Source organism: Phragmites australis, chromosome 1, assembly GCF_958298935.1.
Source record: "Phragmites australis chromosome 1, lpPhrAust1.1, whole genome shotgun sequence".
In the NCBI taxonomy this organism is placed as follows: Eukaryota; Viridiplantae; Streptophyta; class Magnoliopsida; order Poales; family Poaceae; genus Phragmites; species Phragmites australis.
In genome coordinates this window covers 45,404,410-45,427,460 of record NC_084921.1, presented here as the reverse complement: position 1 = coordinate 45,427,460, position 23,051 = coordinate 45,404,410, and the positions used below count along the sequence as shown (strand labels likewise).

Sequence of the window (23,051 nt, the reverse complement as noted above, 5' to 3'; positions counted from 1 at the left end):
TTGTTAGTAGGTTGTTCTATTGGTGGTGCATGGAGGAGAGAAATGAATCAAGATGGATGAGCTCTAAGTGATGCTCGGGTAAGTTAATGACAATACATATGGACTAACAATGTTGTTGCGAATTGTTAGTAGGTTATTCTATAGGTTGATGCATAAGTGATAAAGCATATATACGTTGAGGAATGCCATGAGATCAATAAATTCATCAATATCTTTGAGCTCTTAGTGATGCTCATAAGGAGAACGAGAAGCTCAAGAAGTTTGACAATAAGCGTAAAGGCAAAGTTACTTGCAAAAGATCAAGTAACTAAAGGTATGACATTATCAATATAATTTTATGGACTAACTCATATGCTATATGCTTGAGAGTGGGTGGGGTTAGGTTTCATATGAAGATTGATAATAAGCGTGAAGGCTAAGTTACTTATGGAGATCAAGTAACTTAAGGTATAAAGTTGTTAAACTCTTGAGTTCATGCTACGACCGCCGATTGTTCCTGTGACCACACGCCATACCAACAGAAAACTATCAACCTATCGGTATGGTTTGTTGTTCACGTGTTATGATCTCGCTCATCAGATTGTTCCCCCCTCCCCTGGTCAATGGCGGTGAGTTGATTGACCAAGGCCATATTTTATGGACTAACTCATATGCTTTGTACTTGAGAGTAAGTTGGGGTTAGGTTCTATAAGAAGGTATGAGTTGAATTGAGATATTCAATACACCAAGTTGGAAGAGCACGATCAAGACATGCTTATTGGACAACTTATATGTTTGATGCTTGCAATTCATGCCACGGTGGTGAACAAGTAAATTCATTGAAGATGTCGGATACAAAATAGCTTCCTATGACAAGATAGTGAAGGGCAAACAATACTCGGGTGCGATAGACCATCCAGTCGTGAAAGGAAAGCAAATGGCTTGGTGCTGAAGGACCAATGCGATGGTGAAGGACGAGTGAAGACTATGTGCCAATGGACCGTACAAGGCTATGGGAAGCTATGGGTGATTCACATCAATCACATGAAGATCAAGAAGGGAAGAGAGAATGAAGATCATCATCAAGCTCAAGTGAAGAGTTAATGACGAGCCTTGAAGAGCTACGGGAAGCATCGAGACTAAGATGATGTGTTTGTCAAGTCCTATGGGATTACTCAAGGCAAAGGTATAGCTAGAATAGGTTTTCTAATTTTGTCGGTATTAAGGAGTTTATTGGAAGACCGAGTTATAGGATCAATAACCGTACTATCAAAAGGGACTGCCGAAAGCGTTACTCAATTGTGGTATCGAGTGCTCAAACCATGTGCTTAACACGAGATGGGTTTGCATTGAGAGTTCGCTTTAGGAGTCTAGTGCTAAAAGTGCATGAAAGTATCGGTTCTGTGGTTCCGAAAATTCCTAGCGTGCCTTGGATGGGCTTAAATATGTGTGAAATCTGGAAGTTTTTGGTTGTACTCGGAAGTTCCAGGTAGCTGAAACCTCCGGATGGGCTCCGGGCAGGAGTGCTTTATCTGGGCTTTGTGAGGAGATCCGGAAGTTTTGGGTGGGTCCGGAACATCCAGATTCTGGTGAGCTTATTCAAACCCTCCGAATGTAGTTTCAGATAGAGGTCCTCTGTTATTGTGGTCGTGTGCAACCTGGAAGTTCTATGTTAGGCTAGAATACTATGTAACGATTAGTTTTTGACTGTTGAGATTCTTGGAACCCGAAAGTTCTGGGTCATACCCAGAAGTTTCAAGTTGTGCAGAATCTGTCCAGTGGCTAGTTTTTGAAAGTGGGGTATAAATACCCCTTGACCTCCTTGTGTGCATAAGGTTTCTTGGATGGCTTTGTGCAGGTGGTGGGAGGTGTTTTGAACTTAGTGTTCCATCTTTGAGTGCTCGCCTTCCCTCCCTAGCAAGATTTGGTGAAAATTAAGCCTGGGTGGCTTAGTGAATTGAGAGAGAGGTTTGTGAGGGGTGTGGTGCTTTGGTAGCCCACGGTTGTCGCATTGGTTGAGTGTTTTTGAGCACTCGGCTTGGATCATGCACGAGTTCAGGAGTTTGTTACTCTTGGAGACCACTGTCTCCAAGATAGCTCGGTGGAGCGATTGCCAGTGATCTCTTCAAGTGAAGCTTGTGAAGAGACCCAGACGTGGTTGCGAAACTCACCATCTCTGGAGTGAAAGAAGAGTTGATCATAGTGGAAACCCAAGCTCAAGTGTGACCAAGCTTCCTGAGGAAAAGGGTAAAAAGAGACCCAGCTCAAGTGTGACTAAGCTTCCTCAACGAAGATGTAGGATATCGATGGATATCGGAATTTAGGTAACAAATCAAGTGTATTCGTGTCTCCTTTATGTTTGTGCTTATTTGCTATAGGCTTGCTTCTAATTCATTCTATCTCATTTTGTATATCTTGCTTCTAATTCATTCTATCTCATTTTGTATATCTTTTATAGAACTGAATTACATGCTTTGTATCTTTATTTGTGATATCAATTCTTGAGCTCTCTTGCATATCTTGCTTAAAATTGTTATGCTTGTCTATCACCCTAGGATTTCATTCCATCACACTTTGTTTAGGGTGTTAGAGTACTAGTTGAACCTAGCATTTTAGGTTCTGCACTGAATTCGGATGTTCTGAGTTAAACTCGGAAGTTTCGGATTCTGTATAGGCCTCTTCCAAAACTCTGAACCCGGAAGTTCCAGATTCTGTATAATCCGCTGCATAGTTTTAAATTTGGAAGAGAATGCCTATTCAACCCCCTCTAGGTGATATCATTGTCCTTTTATGTTGTGAGATTGGCACGATGATGTTGGGGATTGCTGGCGAATTTGGGGAAAAGAAGAAGCACAAGCTCAGAGAGCTCCATTTTATAGGCACTGCGGCCTGTGCTAAGGTGGTGTGGAGCTCATATGGTGACACGGCCGACCATTCAGAAAAAGGGCCCCCATGTTGCGGTGTGTAAGGGGGTCGCCTCGGGCTGTGCTCACAATAGAGGTGATAAAGGGGAGGGAGGGAGGGAGAGAGAGAGAGAGAGAGAGAGAGAGAGAGAGAGAGAGAGAGAGAGAGAGAGAGAGCAGCTGAAACTCGTCGGTGCCTTAATGACGAGGAAAATGACGGTGCGACTAGGAATAACACAGACAAGCTGGAGGTGGGAGAAGCTCTCAGTTGATGGGTTGTCGGTGGATGAACACCGCAAGCAGGGATCCTGAGGGACCCCCTTTGAGATTCGGCCAGGGGGCTGATTCTGGATCTACCTCGTACGTGGGGTTAATGCGTGTGTATGGGACTTAGGAGGGACGAATGATCGTCGGCTAGTAGGAGTAAATGTACAAGGGATTTAGACAGGTTCGGGCCACACGGAGGTGTAATACCCTACTCCTGTGTGTCTGGTGTGTTATTAATGCCCTTGGAATGCCTTTCTCTGGATCTCTGTGTTACAAGATTTTTTGGTCTATCTATCAAGTCTTGAACTTCGGTCGTCTTGAGAGCTTGTTAGCTTCAGCTTCAAGTGCCTGTCTCCCTTCTACAAAGTGCACCCCCCTTTTATCTACCGGGGGAGGCCCTCCAGGGAGTGTCTCCAGAACGGGGGCACAAGTTCCCGTAAACAATAAATGGAAAACAATCATCATGGGTCTACAGTTTGATGTTACAGGGGGTTAAAAATATGCCCCTCAGACAGTCTCGTCGGTCTTTACGCCCCAACTTTAGCAGGTGCAGGAGGGCCCACTGGCTAGCCACTGAGTATCCTCTCATGCTCGTCCGGTCAGAGTAGGTCTGACACGGTCTGAGGCAACGGGGTGATAGACGATACGCCTCGAGCCCATCGAAGATATCTTCAAGCCGTATTTCTTTATGGGCCCCGCGAGGGGACATGCGTTGGGACCCGTCGTATTAATTGCTCACATGCCTTCCTGCCAGGCGGTGGCAGGGACTGACGTACTCGGTGCAACAAGCATGGGGGGAGTGGTTGGATGTGACCGGCCACGCTCCCCCTTAAATGCAGCATCGGGCCTCTCACCGATCGACACCTCATCGTGGAGCCCTTACGGGGTCCACCAGCAAGGGGCTTCTCAGGTCCTCGGGGAACTCTGTGTACTCGGGGAGCAACTGTTCTTGGACCCGAGCACCCCCTCCCGGATTTGGCTCTTCTCAGGTCCTCAGGGAACTCAGGGTACTCGGGGACTAACTGTTCTTGGCCCCGAGCACCCCCTCCCAGATCTAGCTCTTCTCGGGTCCTCGGGGAACTCTGGGTACTCGGGGACCAACTGTTCTTGGCCCCGAGCACCCTCTCTCGAACTTGGCTTTTCTCGGGCTCTCGGGGAACTTTGGGTACTCGGGGACCAACTGTTCTTGGCCCCGAGCACCCCATCCCGGATCTGGCTCTTCTTGGGTCCTCGGGGAACTCTGGGTACTCGGGGACCAACTGTTCTTGGCCCCGAGCACCCCCTCCCGGACTTGACTTTTCTCGGGCCCTCGGGGAGATGGTCCCCAAGGGAGGGCGTCATGTGGCATTGTGCTATCCTGGCCTCGGGACCCGGGAACCCCCGGTTCCCATATCACTGACATGGGTCCCATGTGGTGGTGGGAGAGGAGAGCAGCGAGTGCATAGAAGAGGCGTGCGGTCGGATGGCTGACGTGTGGGCGGGCTGTCCTCGTGTTGAGCTGCTGCTACTTACACGAGTACGTCGCAACCCGCATGCGGAGGGAGGGTGCTGACCAGTTACTAGGCTAGCACGGGGGAGGGAGTTTGGCTGGCACATGGTTGGGCTACGCGGTGGTGAGAAGGAAGAGAGGGGTTGGGCCTGAGAAGAAAAGGAATGGGCACAGGAAAGAAAAGAAAAAAGAAATGGTTTTGGGTTTAAATTCAAGTGGGAAAATTTGAATTTGGATGTGAATTTAGTATTCAATTAAAATAAGATTATTTGAGTTATGAAAAAGGATTTGAACTTGAAGCCTTGGAATTTGAGGGAGGTTTGGATTCAAAAGATTTGGATTAAATTGGATTTGAGCTGAATTGAAACTAAGAATAGATTTGAATTTGAGAGACATTCAAATTCAAATCTCAACTAAAAGATCCATAAAAACAAATAAACCAAAATGCATATGGTTCAAATTATTTTAGGGATTAAATTAGAAATTAATTTGGTGCTATTTGGAATACTTAGCCAAAATAATATATTTGAATATATACATACAAGTATATATATAATCAAATATATATTTCCTTGATTTTATGTTGTTTTAAATAATTGGAATTTTAAAAAAATGAATGAATTTTGCTATAATCTAAATGGTAAAACTCAGGATGTTACAAGTCCCCTTGCACCATAGAGTAAAAATTGGTTGCTAAGAAAAATAACGCAAGGTTCCTTATTGGTGTAGAACAAGGTCACAATGGTGACCCAAACATCACGAGTCGTATGATCGGGCTCCATGGTGACGTTGAGAATGTCATCCGCGACAGAGTCATAGATCCAACTAAGGACTGAGGAATCGACTTGGATCTAGATGGAGTAGGTGGTGGATGTCGGCAAGAGAAGGCCAAACTTGCCGCACATGGACTTAAAGAAGGTGGACCACTTGTTGAAGTTCGAAGTCTTGAGTTCGAGGAAAAAGGGGACATGCGTCCGGACGGGACTGTGCAGTAGGGGTTGATGATGGTGGCTGGAGCGGTCGTCGCGAGAGCTTTGATGGTGCCAATGCTGGACAGAGCCCTGGAGGCCATGAAGGTGCCGTCATGTGCCGTGGGATCATCCTCTGGACGGATGAAAGGTAAAAGTCTAGTGATTGAGGCTTGCAATCACTAGCAGTGAGAGCAGCCAAGGGAGATCAGGTGGTTGGATCGATGTTTATCCTGATACCATGTTGAGAGAGAGAGATGAACTGCACAAGCCAATATGGCTGGCAATAGATTCATATATAGCAAAGGCAAAGCCAAGATTAGGAAGTTACAACAAATCCCTCAATTAGGGAGAACTAATCTAGGAAGGTACAGCTATACATGATTGTGTGTGATTATCTCTAATACACACCCTTGTGATCATTTTGATGTGAAAGCCGTATTGTTCTCCAAAACCCTACCAAGTTGCATACTAGGATTAATGTATAGGATCCTTGATCAATGAAAAGCTTCCTAGACAATCAGTAACAAAAATGTTTATAAGCATTTTCTCTCACTCACTAAGACATCAACTATGCTGGTTCCTAGACAATCAGTAACAAAAATGTTTATAAGCATTTTCTCTCACTCACTAAGACATCAACTATGCTGGTTCCTAGACAATCAGTAACAAAAATGTTTATAAGCATTTTCTCTCACTCAATTATGCTTAATTAATTGCTTATATATAGCCCTCACTACTTCAAAAAAACGTGATCAGTGCCGGATCCAAACCAACATCAGTGTTGGTTTTGGAATCGGCATTGCATAAGCAGCAGTGATAGTCGAGCACTATCACTGACGGGATCATAACTAGCACTAAAGCCATTTACAGGGAACAAAAAAAGGAAATAGAGTTGGCCTCTACATCGAGCTAGAGCCGCTATAACCCCATCGAGCCAGGACTGCTCCAGCTTCCAGCGACCCATCCCTCCATGGTGGCAGTGACGATAGGCTTCGTGTTGACGATGGTAAGGTAGTGCATCGGCTGCTATGGATCGGCCCCACCCCCCTTCTGTGGCTACATGGGGAAGAGGAGATGTCGCCCGTGGTCGGGGAACTCACCCCACCGTCTGGCTCTGCCTCGCCCCATTGAGCGCCCTACCTCCTCCAGCCACTAGCGCAGATGTGGCAACCACCGAGAGCCCACCGCCCATGAAGAAGGACGGGTCATTGCCACCAACAAAAGAAGAGGTCGGGGTTGAGGTTAGCGTCCGAATCCCATCGTGGATCCCGCTCCACCTTGCTCCTCTGGCCACACCACTGACCCCGTCTCTGCCTCATCCCCTCCCTCTCCGTCTGAGGATGAGAGAGAGAGAGAGAGGAGGAGGAGGAGGAGGAGGAGGATGGCCAGCCACCGGAGCACCCCCACTCCATGGATCTCGAGATCCAGTTTGAGAGACAGAGAGAGGAGGGGATTGACCGGAAGAGATAAGGTGGGAGAGATAGAAAGAGGAGGTGAGGGTGAACGCACAACGGATTTAGAACAAATCAGCGGACGGACCCGGCCGAGCCATGAGCGGACATGAGGGTGAGCCAAAAGCCGATTCAATGAAAATTTTGGGTCCAGTCCTCTCATCACTACCTGTTCAAATTAAAAGCCGACAATGATAATATCACTAGCGATTTTTAGTATGAATCAACAGTGATAAGTTATTATCACTGCTGGTTATCGTTTAAAACCAGTAGTGATACTGATTTTCTTACAAACCAGCAGTGAAATCGCATCAGTGCTAGTTCTGGCCTAGCCAGCACTTACACTTAGCACGGATGACTAGTTTTGTTGTAGTGCCTAGATATGTATATATTTACAAGAACATACCATAATTGGTTAAAAAAAGAACCTTCACCTAATAAAAAAAACTCGACACAAGGGGAGTGTAGGACCGAGATAAGTGGCTAGAGGGGGGATGAATATGCGCTTAAAAATTTCTAGCAAAATAGATAACCTACTCCTTGTTCACCCAACGCTCCTAAAAAAATATACAAACAGAAGTATAAACTTTAGAGAAACAAAGCGAGAGAGAAATTTTCAAGGCAACATGACTTCACGGATGGAATACGAGCCATAGATTCTATTCAAGACCATTCCATGTGTCTTTGTGCACAAAAGTTTGAAACTTGAACAAATAATAAAGCAAATGACAATCACTGAAAGAAGCAACTCTCCAAGTTGATGGTCTAGATGCAAGGGAATGTAAGTCCTTCTCAAATACATGAGAATATAAATATTTGTGCCTCTAGCAATAAGAAGAATAACTTTCTGAGGTTGAAAAATTGCAGTTCAAAGGCGAAAACGAAAATCAACAAGAAAATCAAAAAACTTGCACCAAACGCAAGGAAACCAAAAGAAGAAGAGACTGTAAGGAGATGAACACAATCTCATAAAAGAAAATAATTTTCACTAAGCACAAAGGTCAGCCCTATTTTTGTGAGATTACAAAGTTATTTTTCTCGCAAAAGCTCTAGACTATTATAAAGACTAAATCTATCATCTCCTCTCCTTCAAAACCTATCACAAGGCTCTCAAATGGCTAGCTAAAGAATCTTCCACATCTCTGCCCCTCTATTTATAGCCCTTGGGAGCTTTCCTGGCCTTTAAGTTTTCTTGTTCCCAAAATACTCTTCACCGGTAGTACACTCCTACATACCACCGGGGCATTTTGGTGCAGATTTCGCTCCTTCCAACGAACGGCTACGGCTTCTTCATGACTTAGCTTCACCTCGACGCAATCTTCGCGATGATGCCACATGACCCTCCAGTCTTCCCGCAGTTTTGTGGCCAAACCGCGAAACCTTAGCACGCTCTCGAAGGATGACTAGCCGTGACTTGATTTGCCTCAAGCAAGCACTCTATTATCGACGTGTGTACTCCGTCTTATGATCTTGTCCTCTGGCAAGTTTCTCCCGTTCTCGATCCCTTAGATTGTTTTATCACTTGCACTGGTATCTCCTTCGCTTGACTTTGTCAACATGTCGTCTTCATACTTCTCCATCCATGCTTTGTTTGACCTCCACGTGTACTACTAGGATCACCCTTGATTTTGTCTGGACTCATTGATCGTTTGGCACCAAGCCTCCCGCTTGGCCCCGATCATCTCGCCGTCGACCGCCAAATCGCTTCCATTTCCTGCGCACCATGAAACAAGCAAACATGTTTCTCTCACTCCAAACTACCTCTAGGTTAGCTCACAACAAAAATCCTTAGTTCAAAGCATATTCTGCAGAACTCAAGAACACTGGATACCCCATTATGTTTTGTTCCTGAACACTGGATCATCTGGTGAGCTCAAATTCATTTTGCGCCCAGAAAAATGATTTATGCGGGAAAAGTTCCTGCACACGGTCCCGGTGTTAACCCTTCAGTCACTGGAACGTCCGGTGAGTTCAATTCCAACTGATCAGCAACTGGCAACCTCTCTGCAAGACTTAGTCTGGTGTACCCTCCGATGTTCACAAACACCAATACCGGACTATCTAGTGGCTACTTCAGTTTTGGCGCCAAACTCAAATTTCAAACTTTGACACACACTGAATAATATTTCGGTGCTCACTGATGGAATCACCGGATCATCCGTTGGGTTGAGCTTCATTTTCCTCCGAAAGATTTCTTCTTTGCAGGAAATACTCCGTTGAACTCTTGTAGCCCACACCGGACTATCCGGTGCATCAACCAGATTTCTTCTCAGAGAAAAAATATTCTGGCATTCTTTTCAGCACAACATCGGACCACCCGGTCAATCTAACTTCCGAGACATCAAATATTTTAGTGAGTTCATTTTTTCTGGACTCAAAAACAAACACACCAATTTCATTTTTCCTCCAACTCGAATAAGTCATGAACAAGAATAAGCATCAATAAACACATGCTAACTAAATTGAACTCAACTCGAACGTTATCAATGACTCATCATAATCAAATCAAGGCACATGTCAACTTAGTTTCTCAGAGAGGCATCCCAAAGGTATTGCATTAAGGTAAAGAAAAAGCTCTAAAAACTGGCTACATCCCACGCTATCGCTGAGCAATCACACCTCGACCATGAGAAACACACATCATAGGGTTTTTTTTTTTGCGAAAACCAAGGTCCCAGCCTTGTTGGTAGCCACATAATTAGACATCTTACCACCGTGTTAGTCGCACCTTCTCCAACCTTCACCTGATGACTTGACAAAACACGTCGATCAGAAAATAAAAAGGGGCAATAAGAGCCCTGATGACTATTAGCTACTCCTTTGGTCCCATTCCAAAGGTCAGCCTCCCAAAACAAGTCCACAATGTTTTGATGCTACAACACACACCATTATATACCCAGATTCCTCTACCCCCTTTCCTCCCGTTCCATCCAGCTTACTTTCTGCCACACCTCGAGCGAAACAACTACACCACGAGAAGAGCTAGGGAGATCCATCTCCATCCCTCCATGGCCGACGAGTTGTGGAGTAGTACTTCTCATAGGAGCCACGGCACGTCGGCGTGCTCGGCCGCGCCGCTCACGGTCACGGACAGGGTTACCTGTGGCTGGACCTCCCCTACGGCGGCCGCCGAGTCGACGAGCTCTATAACCTTCCAGGATCCCTACAGGAGCGCCACGCATCAGCCTCTCTCCGATGCCGCTTCGTCTCTCGGTGATCCACACCTGGACTGGACGCAAGCTTTCTTGTAAGTTAACTGGCGGAGTGACCCCGCGCAGATTGCTTAGCTTCGTGTGCATCCTCCACATCCATGCATATTCAGCTTCGTGAGTGGCTAACGCATCCGATATGACCTTGTTTCTTGCATGAGATTTAGGAGCGGGAGGAGTGATACTAGCCTCCAAGCCGTGCTCCACGACGACATGTTTCGAGCTCAGCCGACGGCCGACGAGGCTGCGATGAACAATCCGTTATTCAGGGACACGAGCGACGGCTTCTTGCTCGGCCAGGCATCGCTAGAGCAGTCGCAGTACGGGTACGGCACGGCGCCGTCGCAAGTCCTGTTCGACGCCACGGCGGCGCATAACATTTCGATGTACGGGGACAGCCAGTCCTCGGCCAGCTACGACGCCACGGCATCGCCGAAGTTCTCTCAGATGCTGAAGCCCTCGGTGCCGGCGTCAACGCAGATGCAAGGCGGCGGCGCCCAGATGCAGTTCTTGTCCGGCAGTTACTTGCCTTTCGGTGGCCCGCTGCCGTCGCAGCTTCTCTTGCAAGCCCTGCACAGTAAGCCCAGTAGCCGCGCCTCTGACGGTAACACCGGCCTCATGGTGAAGGTAAGACATGCAAGACTGATGACTCATGAGTTACTAGCTAGCTAGGGTTTCGTCAAGTCATAACCTCAATTACTATTGCACTCCAATTCCGGGTCTGTCCAGGACGCCTGCTTACTGGCGACGAGGAAAAGTGTCTCCGAGTCGCCTGCCGCCGCGAAAAGGCCACGGATCGAGGCGCCATCGCCGCTGCCGACTTTTAAGGTGAGACGTGATCCGATCATCCGAATGGATTTTTCCTTTAATCTTTCAGCAGTTCAGCGTGTTCCTTTTGATGAATGGTATTTTTGTGTGAGCATCGATGGACGATGACTTTGGAGTTTGGATTGCTGAAAATTTTCTTTTCCTGCCCACTTTTGCGCTGCAGGTGAGGAAAGAGAAGCTAGGGGACAGAATCACTGCGCTCCAGCAACTAGTTTCGCCTTTTGGAAAGGTATTAGTTCTTTCTGTTCTGTGTCAATTTCCTCTCATTCCTCGCTGTTCCAATTACTGGCCGGAGAGAACAAGTGATGTTACGAGTTACGACAAGTATAGAACTCATCTTGGATAATAACCTAACGTATCATCTTATGGTTATGGTGGTCACACTTTAGACCGATACTGCATCGGTTCTTCACGAGGCCATCGACTACATCAAACTCCTTCACGAACAAGTTGCAGTGAGTGCCCAAAATGACATTGCCTGCCTTACACGTGCTATAGAACATTTTTGTTTATATTGGCAAATTTAGCTAATCTCTGTCATCTGTTGCATATATACTGCCTGCAGGCATTGAGCTCTCCGTACTTGAAAAATGGGATTCCCTTGCAACAATTCCAGCAGAAGGTACGTTGTATCAAATTTTATTCTCGTTCCTTCAAAACTAAAATACACCCATCAATGTTCAGTACTTCTTCGAATGCATATGTTCATATCATTTTGCTTGTCAACTAGGGCTCTGATTCTGAGGACGCGAAGGATAACGGCGACGCGAGGCAGGATCTGCGCAGCCGGGGCCTGTGCCTTGTCCCGGTGGCGAGCACGTATACGGTGGCGAGCGAGACGATGCCGGAGTTCTGGCACCCTACATTTGGAGGCACATTTCGGTAGAGATAGTTAGTTTAGCTTGGTAAAGGGTGCACGTTCTAATAGCAACGTGTACAATTGTTCGGCCGTGGATTAGAAACAAACGCACATAGTGTTGAAGCTAAAGCAAAGCAAGGTCATATGTTTTTATCTAAGTTATGTACAGATGGTGATCAACCGATTTAGTTGCTAGCCTGAGAAGAAAAGCAAAAATTTATGATCGCCCAAGCAATCGAAGGGTGTTTTGAAAGGAAAAAAAAAGGGATATGATAATATATAGGTGGTGGTCTTCTGGGACAGGCTAAAGTAAGTGTATATATAATATGCTGGATAAGGTGCAAAAGACAATGATTTATTGAGGCCATCTGCGGGGCATCTATACTCATATATATGCAGCTTTTGCAAACGAATAATGCATGCTAGTTATATATAGTTAGCATTTTAGGGTGAACAGGTTGGCGTCGGAAGGGAAAGTTGGGACAGGTGCCAACATTTGAAAGGAAAAAAAAGGGATTGGTGCAGATGACTGACAACAGTCATGATACGAACAACGGATTTACTACGTTCCAATCGACTGAAATCAGAGTTTTGTTTTATTTGACGTGTTGTCAATCTAATCGTCCGATCGTGCGTCTGTCTTTTGATTTGTACTCAGTTATATATTTTTATCTATCATGCACCAAAAAATTATATATGTCTCTATTATAGAAAAATATTGTTCATTTGTGAATCAATTTTTTGTCAGTCATTATCCAATGGTTGCTGTTGTCAAGTGAAACATACATTTATTTTCACTCGATTGAAAATTAGCAACTCCCTATGAACAATGATGTTAATTTCATTCGTATAAAAATCAAGCAAAAAAACAGATATGTGGCGTTAGGGCCCAATTTCTCTTCTTTCTTTTCACACGGGCACATGCATGCTCTTATAATTGAAAGTACATATTCAAAAAAGAAGAATACCAAATCGAGAAATGTACTTAATTTGTCTTTGTTTTTTAACCATGCATTCCCCTATTTCAATTTGTGTTTCATCTAGTACATTTTCAACAAATTAGTTTTTTTTAAAATATGTGGATGTATCTGTAAATTCATTTCCATTCAACGGATTAATAATTTTTGTAGGATGGTAGCTCTGTGTTCGCTACTTTTAACTGTGAGGAAGGTTCATATATAATTCAGATCCTCCTCCATGCCATGTAGAGTACGATATTGAATAAGTAGATTACTGGTGTCATGTATCAGGGGCGACTCGAGTCCCAGGCCTACCAGGCCTTCTGCCCTAGGTCTTGGACCGAATTTCAACTATATATACTAAATAATTTTGAAAAAATCAAATCGAATGAATTTAAGGACCTAGCCCGGAGCATGCATGATTGAATTCTGGCTCTGCCCTTGGCATACCTTAGACCATTTGAATAAGATCAATTAATAATGACCAGATCCCTTAAAAATAGTGAGATTTTAAGAAAAGAACAGTTTGGGAAACGCCCTAGCCTTAAGGTATTTAAACGTTGTACCGGGATATCACTATAGCGATCATAGTATCCTAAATACCACGTGGTATGTAAAAGGGTAAAATGCCTAAAATATCATCATATGCATATAGGTAACATAATATCTTAGGGATATGGTGGTATTTTCCCCTACCTATTCACTCTATAAAATAAGCCTCACAAGGGTACGTAGACGGGATGGATTTTTCCCACATACACGGCTTTTGCTTCTCTCTCGCTCTCTCTTAGCGGCTTACTATTCTTCTCCAAGCTTGAGCCTCCCATGTAGGGAGGGGCTCTCACCGTGTTCTGGTTGGGGCATGTTTTTCGTGCTCCAACAGATGGTGTCATCCGTGGGGATGTAGGCACAAGAAGCCATGTTAAGAACGGGTCTGAGAGCACACCAGGAGGAGAGAACGTGGAAACCCAACGTTGTTGCACGGCTCGAAGTCCGAGCGAAACACCGCGCAGTTTGCCGCTACTCTCTCCACGTTAAGTATGTGGTCGTCAAGCCGCTAGCATTGCATGGGTGTGCGCTCTGCACAACAGAGTCACTGTCACGCTGCCCCCACGCTGTGATGGTGGGTTCATCGTCCCCGTGGTATGTGGGAGGTTGCCGCCACGTCGTTTTGTAGCATGCCTGCGACCGAAGAACACCTTCGCATACCCTTCAGAGGGACCACGAAGACCCTGTCAACCCCTTCGACTAAGCGCAAGGTAACTATCTCACGGGTGTGTATGGTTCTCAGATGATATGCTTGGCTTGTGTACTTGTGTAGGCCCAGTCAGGTCTAATGGCTAATGCTGAGCATCATTGCCACAGGGGCCCCCTTTTAAATGCACTACCCCGTTGGATAGATAGACGTGTTGACTTAAAGGTTCGACGTACCAGCGTGGGCATTGCTGTAGGCTTTGGGAGAATAGATCCAATTAAAAAATAAAAGAAAAAAGATATGTGTGAATACGTGCCCTACTAGCCTGTTCACAACTGATGCACCTCTAATGGTGCGAGAGCCATGGGCTAGGGCATGTCGCCGCAATGTTTGACTAGAGTCTCCAGGTGATCAGACCATGTCACTGAGGTGCTCATTTTCTAGGTGTAGAGGGTAATAGTGTATTTATTTACTTGCATGCTCTTACAGCCTTTGCTATTTGCAGTAGTAAGGATAGGAGTTAATTCACCTATAGGCACATATAAAATAGGAGGCGATAAAGAAATCCTACATTGGCACTGTGGCAAGCATTTAGTAGGAGGCAACAAGTAGCATTTAAATCATCACGTAAGTTCATGTATAGCCTTTTGACTTTTGTGAGGATCGGTGTGTCACTTCCAAGGCTTACCTTCTGTCAGGGGCAACCACTTGCCCCTTGTGCATGGCACGTCCTTATCCTTGCGACACTGGATGACGGCACAAGCTTCACAAAAACCTCCATGTCGACACCCCGTCTCCAGAGCCAGAGCACACCTCGTCGTCGGCGCTACCTCCTAGCATCACGTCTCTGGAGCCAGAGCTCCCCTCCACCGCGCTATGGCCTCCGAAACCGAAGCTCCCCGCCTCTGCGTTGACGCCCCTCCTCCATGTCGAAGCACACCACTTCCATGACACGGCCTCCAAAGTCAAAGCACGCCTCGTTGTTGGCTCTGCCTCCTAGCATCACGTCTCTAGAGCCGGAGCTCCCCTCCATCATGCTATAGCCTCCAAAGTTGAAGCACCCCACCTCCACGACACAACCTCTGGAGCCGGAGTACACCTCGTCAACAGTGCTACCTCCCGACATCATGTCTCTGGAGCTGGAGCTCCCCTTTGATGTGCTATGGCCACCGAAGCGTAAGAACCCAACCTCCGCGACAGCCTCCGGAGCCGGAGCACACCTTGTTGTCGGCGTTACCTCCAAGCATCACATCTCCAGAGCCGGAGCTCCCCTCCTCCGGGCTATGGCCTCGGAAGCCTGAGCTCACGGTCTCCACATCGTGGCCTCCGGAGTTGGAGCACCCCGCCTCTATGACACAGCCTTCAGAGCCAGAGCACCTCTCCCACATGTCATCGGTGCGCTGACTCCGTGTGTCATGAGCTTTGGGGCCTCTGGGATTTTGAACTTTGGGATGATGAGCATGTGCTGGAGCGTGCATCTCCGGAAGATCATGACACCCTTGGCCACAAACATGGACTCGACAACGGTGTGCGGGGTGGTGTTGGTGCACTAGTGGAGGTCAATGTACATGTCAAGCCCCTTCGGAGTCAGCTTCACATCATCGATCTTCCCGACCATCTCCACAAGCTCCGTTGATGGAACCTCTCCCCCGGCTCTGTCGTCCTCTTCTCCGATGGGAACCACTGCTTTTTGAGAATGGCAATCGGGTGGAAATGCAGCTAAAACATGCCCAGGCATGGCCAGTCCAACACGAGAAACTCATTGTGACTACTGGACTGTGGCACTTTGACTACGGTTGACACCTTACCCGATGACTCGAGGCGTTACATCACGCGGCTTGGTAGCAACAAGCTCACCAACACTCGAACATGATGACGGGGAGCGGGAAGAGGTTGTTGGTGAGCTCGAGAAAGATAACGTAGAATGATACGGTCATCCTCATGGACCCCAACATAAGCGTGGAGGCACCTAGTACGGCATAGAGCCCGTGGTCGACTCGCTTGAGGCAGCACTCATTCGAGTAGGCCACAACCAAGGAGCGGCAAGCCGCCACGTCGTCACTCCAGCCGCATGCCCCTACTTCTGAGGTTTGGAATGTGGCGAATTGAGGCATGGGCCCAGCGCTACTTGACGAGGCGTACCATTACCTCAACACCATCTACACGTGACCACTCGCCCAGAAGCAGCGCACGCAGCGCTGCCCGAGGCCACCATGGCTCTGGACCACGCCTCCAACCTCAAAAGGCCATAGACGGCCCACACATGAGCCACCAGCTATGAGCTACTACCTATGATATTGATCAAGCTATCGTGAATCCATATACCCTACACCACTCGAGCGAGTTGCAGCTAGCCACATGCCACCCTGTTTGCTCACTTCACAGCGGAAGCAGGACATTTAGTGGGCCTTGGAGCAAGGAGTAGTTGAGACCCAGCTTCGCATGGACTAAACTAGTGGAGTCCCTCTAACCGTGAGCGCCTGAATTAGCACACCAAAGCTCCCACCATCCACTAGGTACGCCCCACTGCTGCCATCCCAAGATTAGCATCGTTGTTTACTTTAGACATTAGCATGGCTTACTAAGGTCCTTAGTTTGGGCGCATGCTGAGATTAATCAACCGAGCTAGTGATATTCTCTACTTCAAATTAGTTATTCGCTGATAACACTAAGGTACAAAAAAGTTATATCCTTGCTCAAATAGTGCCTCATGGTGCACAACAATAAAAACCCTCCGCCATGAGTGTTGAGGTCCAAAACCCTTTGCCATGAGCATCGAGGTTCGAAACCCTCTGCCATGAGCGCCGAGGTCCAAAACCCTCCTCCATGAGCATCAAGGTCCGAACCCTCCACACCTCGGTGGCATAACCTAGGTCGCAACAGGGGTCCAAACTAGACCATTGATTAATCCTAAAATTGCTTCATACATGCATGCAGGCATGCATACATACATGCATACGTATATATATACACACACGTGTCATAACTGGCTTAGAAGCTTCCTTGCCTCAGCAAAGGCCCACGGCTATAGCAAAAACTCATCATAGTGGCACTTGCTCCACCACTCTGAAGGCCACCGGCCGTGGTCGCGTCGAGGTAAAATCCTCCACCACCTTGAAGGTCGTATGCCTCCATCGCATCGAGGTATTCCTCCGCTATCCTCGAAAGCCATATGCCATGATATCGTCGAGCGTCAATCCCCGCGCCGCAAAAATCACAAGCAACGATCAGGTTGAGTCACCTCACAAGGAAATCACTAGTGCACAGCTGTAGCGAAAATGGCCCTATTAGGCCGTGATTGTGATTTTGATGATTAATGATAACATAGTCATTGGGACTAACATGTTTATCAAGAATATATATTAGTAAGTTTCATGGGATGCAATACATGAAGAAGCCACTGAAGCCAGGATAAAGTTTGGTTGAATTTGAAAAAGTCCCAAGAGAAATGACTACCCGGATGGTCCGGTGCTCCAGATATTTGTACTCACTGGAGCATCTCTGTCAAAGGGGGACAGAGGCATGAAAGCCTCACCGAATAGTCCGGTGATGAAGCAAGGCAACACCGGATAATGAAAAGTGCAAAGATGAAAAAGAAGCAGAAGACTATATCAAATAGTCCAATGATTGATTTGAACACGCCGGAGGAATGCACCGGAGCATTGTTGACAAAGGGGAGAATGCAATGACCTCACTGGAAGGTTCGGTGCTCTGAAGATTTGTACACCATAGCATATTTTCCAGAGAGGGTTGCATTGGCTCAGCTGGCTAAGGATAACGCACTAGATGGTCTAATGATGAAGTGATGTGCACCGGAAAATACACCGGAGCAATTTACTCAGAGAAGATGTTGGCTCAGATGGCTAAGGTATATTCACCAGAAAGTACGGTGATAAAGATGGAGTATACACCAGAGTATCCGGTGTTCACAGAGGCTTGAGTGGGGTTCTAACGGCTAGTTTGTGAGAGTGTACTCACCAGATGATCCGATGTTAGTACTACTGTTCTCACCGGATCATCCGGTGTTAACAGCTTTTTAGAGTCATTGGGTTAACGGCTAGTGCGCGAGTTTGAGGCTATAAATACCCATTCACTCAGTCATTTGAGTGTGCTAGAGTCCAGAGAAGTTCATATACACCCGAGAAGACATCAAAGCCACCAAAGTGCTTAAAGTGATTATCCAAGGTGATTAAGCATAAGATTAGTAAATAATTAGTGCTTATAGGCCTAGAGAGTGAGTTGCTAGGTGATTGCTGCCTAGAGAGTGGATCAAGGAGTGATCCAATAGTATATCTCTTGGTACGCCGGTACTTTGGAGTCTTGGTTACTCGCCAGTAAGCTTGTTGACCCTCCGACTTGGTGTGGAGCGGCGGCAAGGCGATTGTGCAGGGACGCGGAGACCCTTGCCTTTCTGGTCCAAGCTCCAAAGTGATCACGACAGCAAGGAATCAAAAGAGAGGTTAATGGTGAGACCTTTCATTGGTGGCTTGGTGGCTTATCCGGGTGGAGACCTTGTCTTTGTGACTCGGTGGCTCAAAGGCTATGACCAGGTGTCGACCGGGAGCATATCCTTTGTGAAGCTCCAACATTGACTAGGGGTGGCATTCATGCCATCGATACCACGTGAAAAAAATCCTTGTGCCAAGTTTGCCCTCTCTACCTTATTTACATTTCTGCATTTACTTACTTGCAATTTACCTTCCTAGATAGGTTGCAAGCGTTTTGATCGGTAGAGTAGACACACTAGATAAACCTAGAGCATATTTAGATAGAATTTGATATAGGTTTATCTTGTGTTATTTTTGGGAGCTGAAATAGTTTTAAGTGTTCTAATTCACCCCCCCTCCCCCCTCTTAGGACATCTCCGATCCCTTACAGCCACATTATCAATCTAGTAGCACCTGAGGGTCCCTACAGGCGTGCCTTCGCTCACTCTCAACTAAAAGATGCGAGGGGTAGGGGATGATACTCAATGCATTACACACTGCATGTATGTGGCAGGATGTGCCCACCGCTTGCTCGTGATCAGGACGCGAGGGGAGCTGGGGGTCAGGAAGCCCATGATGGCAGGCATCGCTCAACACTGGATTAGCAATGATGCAAGGGTCGAGATCCCGAGAAACTTGAGTGAGACTCAAAATATGTTGGCACTGGGGCTTCATCATCATCATGACGACCACACCAGCCCTACCTCCATTGAGTCACGCCGCGTCTAAAGCTGAGGGGTCGCAGACTGCATCCCTTTACCTCGCTGTCGATTCAGCCTCTAGCTATCGCCACGCGGCTCTGGATGGCCCAACCTCTATCTAGCCTCGCTGCGGCTACCGATGAGAGGGTCATTCACTACCTCCCTCGGCCTCACTATCGACTCCACCACTGGCTATCATTGTGTGGCTCTAGATAGCCCTGCCTTGGTCAAGCCTTGCCTTGTCTACTGCTGATGGGGTCACAAACTGCCTTCCTCAGCCTCGCCATCGACTCCGCCTGCGGCTATCGCCGCGCGACTTTGGACAGCCCTTCCTCCGTCAATCCACACCGCGTCTACCATTGAGGGGGTCGTGCACTACCTCCCTCAGCCTCACTGTCAACTCCGCCTTTGGCTATCACCGTGTGGCTTCGGATGGTCCTGCCTCCATCAAGCCTTACCGCGGCTACCACTGATGAGGTCATGAACTGCCTCCCTCAGCCTCATCGTCAACTCCACCTTCGGCTATCGCTGCTTGGCTCTGGAAGGCCCTGACTCCATCGAGCCTTGCCGCAGCTGCTGAGGGGGCCATGAACTACCTCCCTCAGCCTTGCTATCGACTCCTCCTCCGGTTATCACCGCGCTTCTCCAGATGGCTCTGCCTCCGTCGAGCCTCACCACGGCTACCGATGAGGGGGTCGCACACTCCCTCGGCGTCGCCGTTGACTCCACCTCCGGCTATCACCGCGTGGCTCCGGACGGCCATGCCTCCATCGAGCCTCACCGTGTCTACTACTGAGGGGCTCACGGACTGCCTCCCTCAGCCCTGTTGTCAACGCCACCGCTGCTATCGTCACGCGCCTACAAACGGCCTTGCCTCCGTTGAGCCTCACCTCGGCTACTGCTGAGGGGGCCACAGACTGTCTCCTCAGCCTTGCCATTGACTCCGCCTCTGACTATCATTGCGCAGCTTCGGACGGTCCAGCCTCCATTGAGCCTCACCGCGTCTACCGCAGAGGGGGTTGCGCATTGCCTCCCTCAGCCTCACCATCAACATCACCTCTGGCCTCATCGTGACGCTCCGTCTGGCCTCACCGCAATGCTCCGTCTGGCCTCGCCTCTGTCGAGCATCGCCACAACTACTTGCTGAGGGGGTCGCAGACCGCCTCCCTCAGGCTTGTCACGATGCTCTAGCCGGCATGGCCTCCATCGAGCATCGCTACTATTACTTGTTGAGGGGTTCGCAGACCACCTCCCCCAACCTCGCCATCGACATCAGCATCGGCCTCGCCGTGACACGCCAGACGGCCTCTCCTCTGTTGAGCATCGTTGCGACTACTTGCTGAGGGGGTCACGGACCACCTCCCTCAGCCTCGCCGCGATGCTCCGGCCGGGAATGATCCAGGATAGTCTAACTTCAGAAAGTCTGAAGCTAGTTCTTTGTGCTTCCGCTCGCCCCTCAAAACTTCGAAACTGGCAGAAGAGGGGGTGATGTTAGGAAAACGCCACAGCCTTGAGGTATTTAGATGTTGTACCGGGACATTACTATAGCGATCATAGTATCCCAGTTACCGAGGTATCAAAGGGGTAAAAGGCCCAAAATACCCTCATATGCATATGGTTGTAACATAATATCTTAGGGGCAGAGTGGTATTTTTCCTTACCCCTTCGCTCCATAAAATAAGCCTCATAGGGGTAGGCAGGCGGGATGAATTTTTCCTCCATACACGGCTTCTGCTTCTCTCTCGCTCTCCCTTAGCGGCTCATTATTTTTCTCCAAGCTTGAGTCTCCCCTATAGGGAGGGGCTCTTACCGTGTTCTGATCGAGGCACGTTTTTCGTGCTCCAACAAGAACATTATATGCTAATTGCTCACTTAGATCTTCCAACACCTTATTAGTTGGTTTTAATTTGGGTATTAACGTTATCAATATGTTTTTTCTTACTTATATTTTGGTATGCCATACAACCTAGTCCCTCTGTTCAAGTATATAAAACATATTTTTATTTTGACACGGTCTTTAAAATTGAACTTTGATCATTATTTTCTCACATAATATATTGTTTATAGCCATAAAACTAATATAGTGTGAAAGCACTTTAAAATATCAATATAGTTATATAATTTTTATACATTAAACATACTTATAGTTTGACTAATTGTTAGTTCAAAGTTTGAATTTTCGAAAAACATGCATGCTCTATATAATTGGACGGAGGGGATATATAACTATGCATCTTTTGGAACATAACGTTTTAAAGAAAAATAGCCATTGGCTCTTAGTATTTCTACCAAGTATACAGCATGTTCGGGGTCGGTAATAATTAAGATGAGTGCAGCCTATGATGTGATATATGTACAGTATGCAATTTATATTGGTTGGGAAAAATTACAAATTAGATTAAACAAATACATTTATGTACATCACAACTGCTACATTTCTATAATTAATAATATAACTTAAAATTTAAATATGTCAGTATTAGGGTTGTATGTCAAATAAAACTATATTTTCAAACATCGTTGGAATGTTAATTGTGCAACTGCGTAGGCAATTTAATTTGCAGTTTTTAGTGTGTCCTAGTAATTGTGAAGGAGATGTGCGCCCGGCGGAGAGCAGCGCGGGGCCGGAACTTGCATCTCAATTTCTGAAATATTATCGCGCACCATCGGTCGGTACGCATAGCACACAGCAACCTTTGAGATCTAGCAGAAGCTAGCTCTGGCTTTTTTTCTCCATGAAAAACATCCCCTGGCAATGGCAACCGCGATCGAGGCGAGCTAGTGCACACATGTGATGAAGTTGGCCTCCATCGTTCAGGCGGCCGGGATCCAAGCTCTGGTCCTGCAGGTTGCCTGCCTGCAGCGAGGGCTGCCTGTGGCGGTGGCCTTTCGCTGCAAAATTAAAATGAATCCATGGTGCGCGCGCCTGCACGCATCAGGCCGGGAACGGCGCTGGCCACCCTCCGGCCGGGTAGCCACGCCGGATAGCCCACTGATCATTCATGCGGCAATCCTCCAAACCGAGTCGTCCATGGAGTTCTACTTGATGCTTCGCCGAACAGGAGTAGTAGTCTACGTAGCAGACTCGATCTAGGTAAATTAAGTTGTCGCCGCCTTAATCGTGGCTTATAGTGCGTCGTATGGAACTATGGACGAAGGCCAAAGCGGAGCCACGCCCGAAAGCAGTACTCGAGTACATCTAGACAGGTGTAGCCTGTAGGCGATCTCACTCCAACGTCTGGGTGAGGTCACTATCACCTGCTTCAGACTTGGATGTTGGAAAAACAAAAGAGAGGGGGGGGGGGGGGTGGCCTTGGATGTTGGATGGCACAAGAAAAAGGGCCCAGGTAGATTTCGGCAGAGACCGAGCACAAGCCCGGCACAACTTCGGCCTGCCAGACTGGCCTAAGTAGCTTTGACAGGCCGGACCCGACAGCTGTGCTCACCAAAACTCTACAAACGGCTGACCTAGCCCGAACTCTTTTCTCGGCATATTTTTTGTTAATTAAAATTAAAAATAGGTGGCCGTTTTAAAAAATCGCTAAACTAGACGTTTGTCGAGCAACAAGAAAAAATCGCCCAAAAAATATGATAAGGTGGGATCCACCATTCACATCGGTCGAGGTGATACAACGTATGTGCGATTTTTATTCTTACCGCTGACTCATCTGACAATGTTATCTCACTATGTAACATATTTTAAAAAATTCATAAATTTTTATATGAACTTGGATGAGGATGGTTTTTATATAA

At 47.1% G+C, this 23,051-nt stretch overlaps 1 protein-coding gene across 1 annotated transcript; it reads left to right on the top strand.

Moving 5' to 3' along the window:
- Positions 1-9,923: 9,923 nt before the first annotated feature.
- LOC133889925 (transcription factor bHLH103-like) lies at positions 9,924-12,460 on the top strand. Its single transcript, XM_062330348.1, has 7 exons — positions 9,924-10,307; positions 10,437-10,896; positions 10,999-11,097; positions 11,261-11,326; positions 11,487-11,552; positions 11,663-11,719; positions 11,828-12,460. The coding sequence occupies exons 1-7, from the start codon at positions 9,931-9,933 to the stop codon at positions 11,981-11,983; spliced, it is 1,281 nt and encodes a 426-aa protein (XP_062186332.1). The 5' UTR covers positions 9,924-9,930; the 3' UTR covers positions 11,984-12,460.
- The last annotated feature ends 10,591 nt before the right edge of the window (positions 12,461-23,051 follow it).

Excerpts from the sequence above, each read along its gene's own strand:
- LOC133889925 (XM_062330348.1), top strand. The coding sequence starts at position 9,931 with ATGCTACAACACACACCATTATATACCCAGATTCCTCTACCCCCTTTC. Across the intron at positions 11,098-11,260 it reads CGCCGCTGCCGACTTTTAAG|GTGAGGAAAGAGAAGCTAGG; the intron begins GTGAGACGTGAT and ends TTTGCGCTGCAG. Across the intron at positions 11,553-11,662 it reads TCCTTCACGAACAAGTTGCA|GCATTGAGCTCTCCGTACTT; the intron begins GTGAGTGCCCAA and ends TACTGCCTGCAG.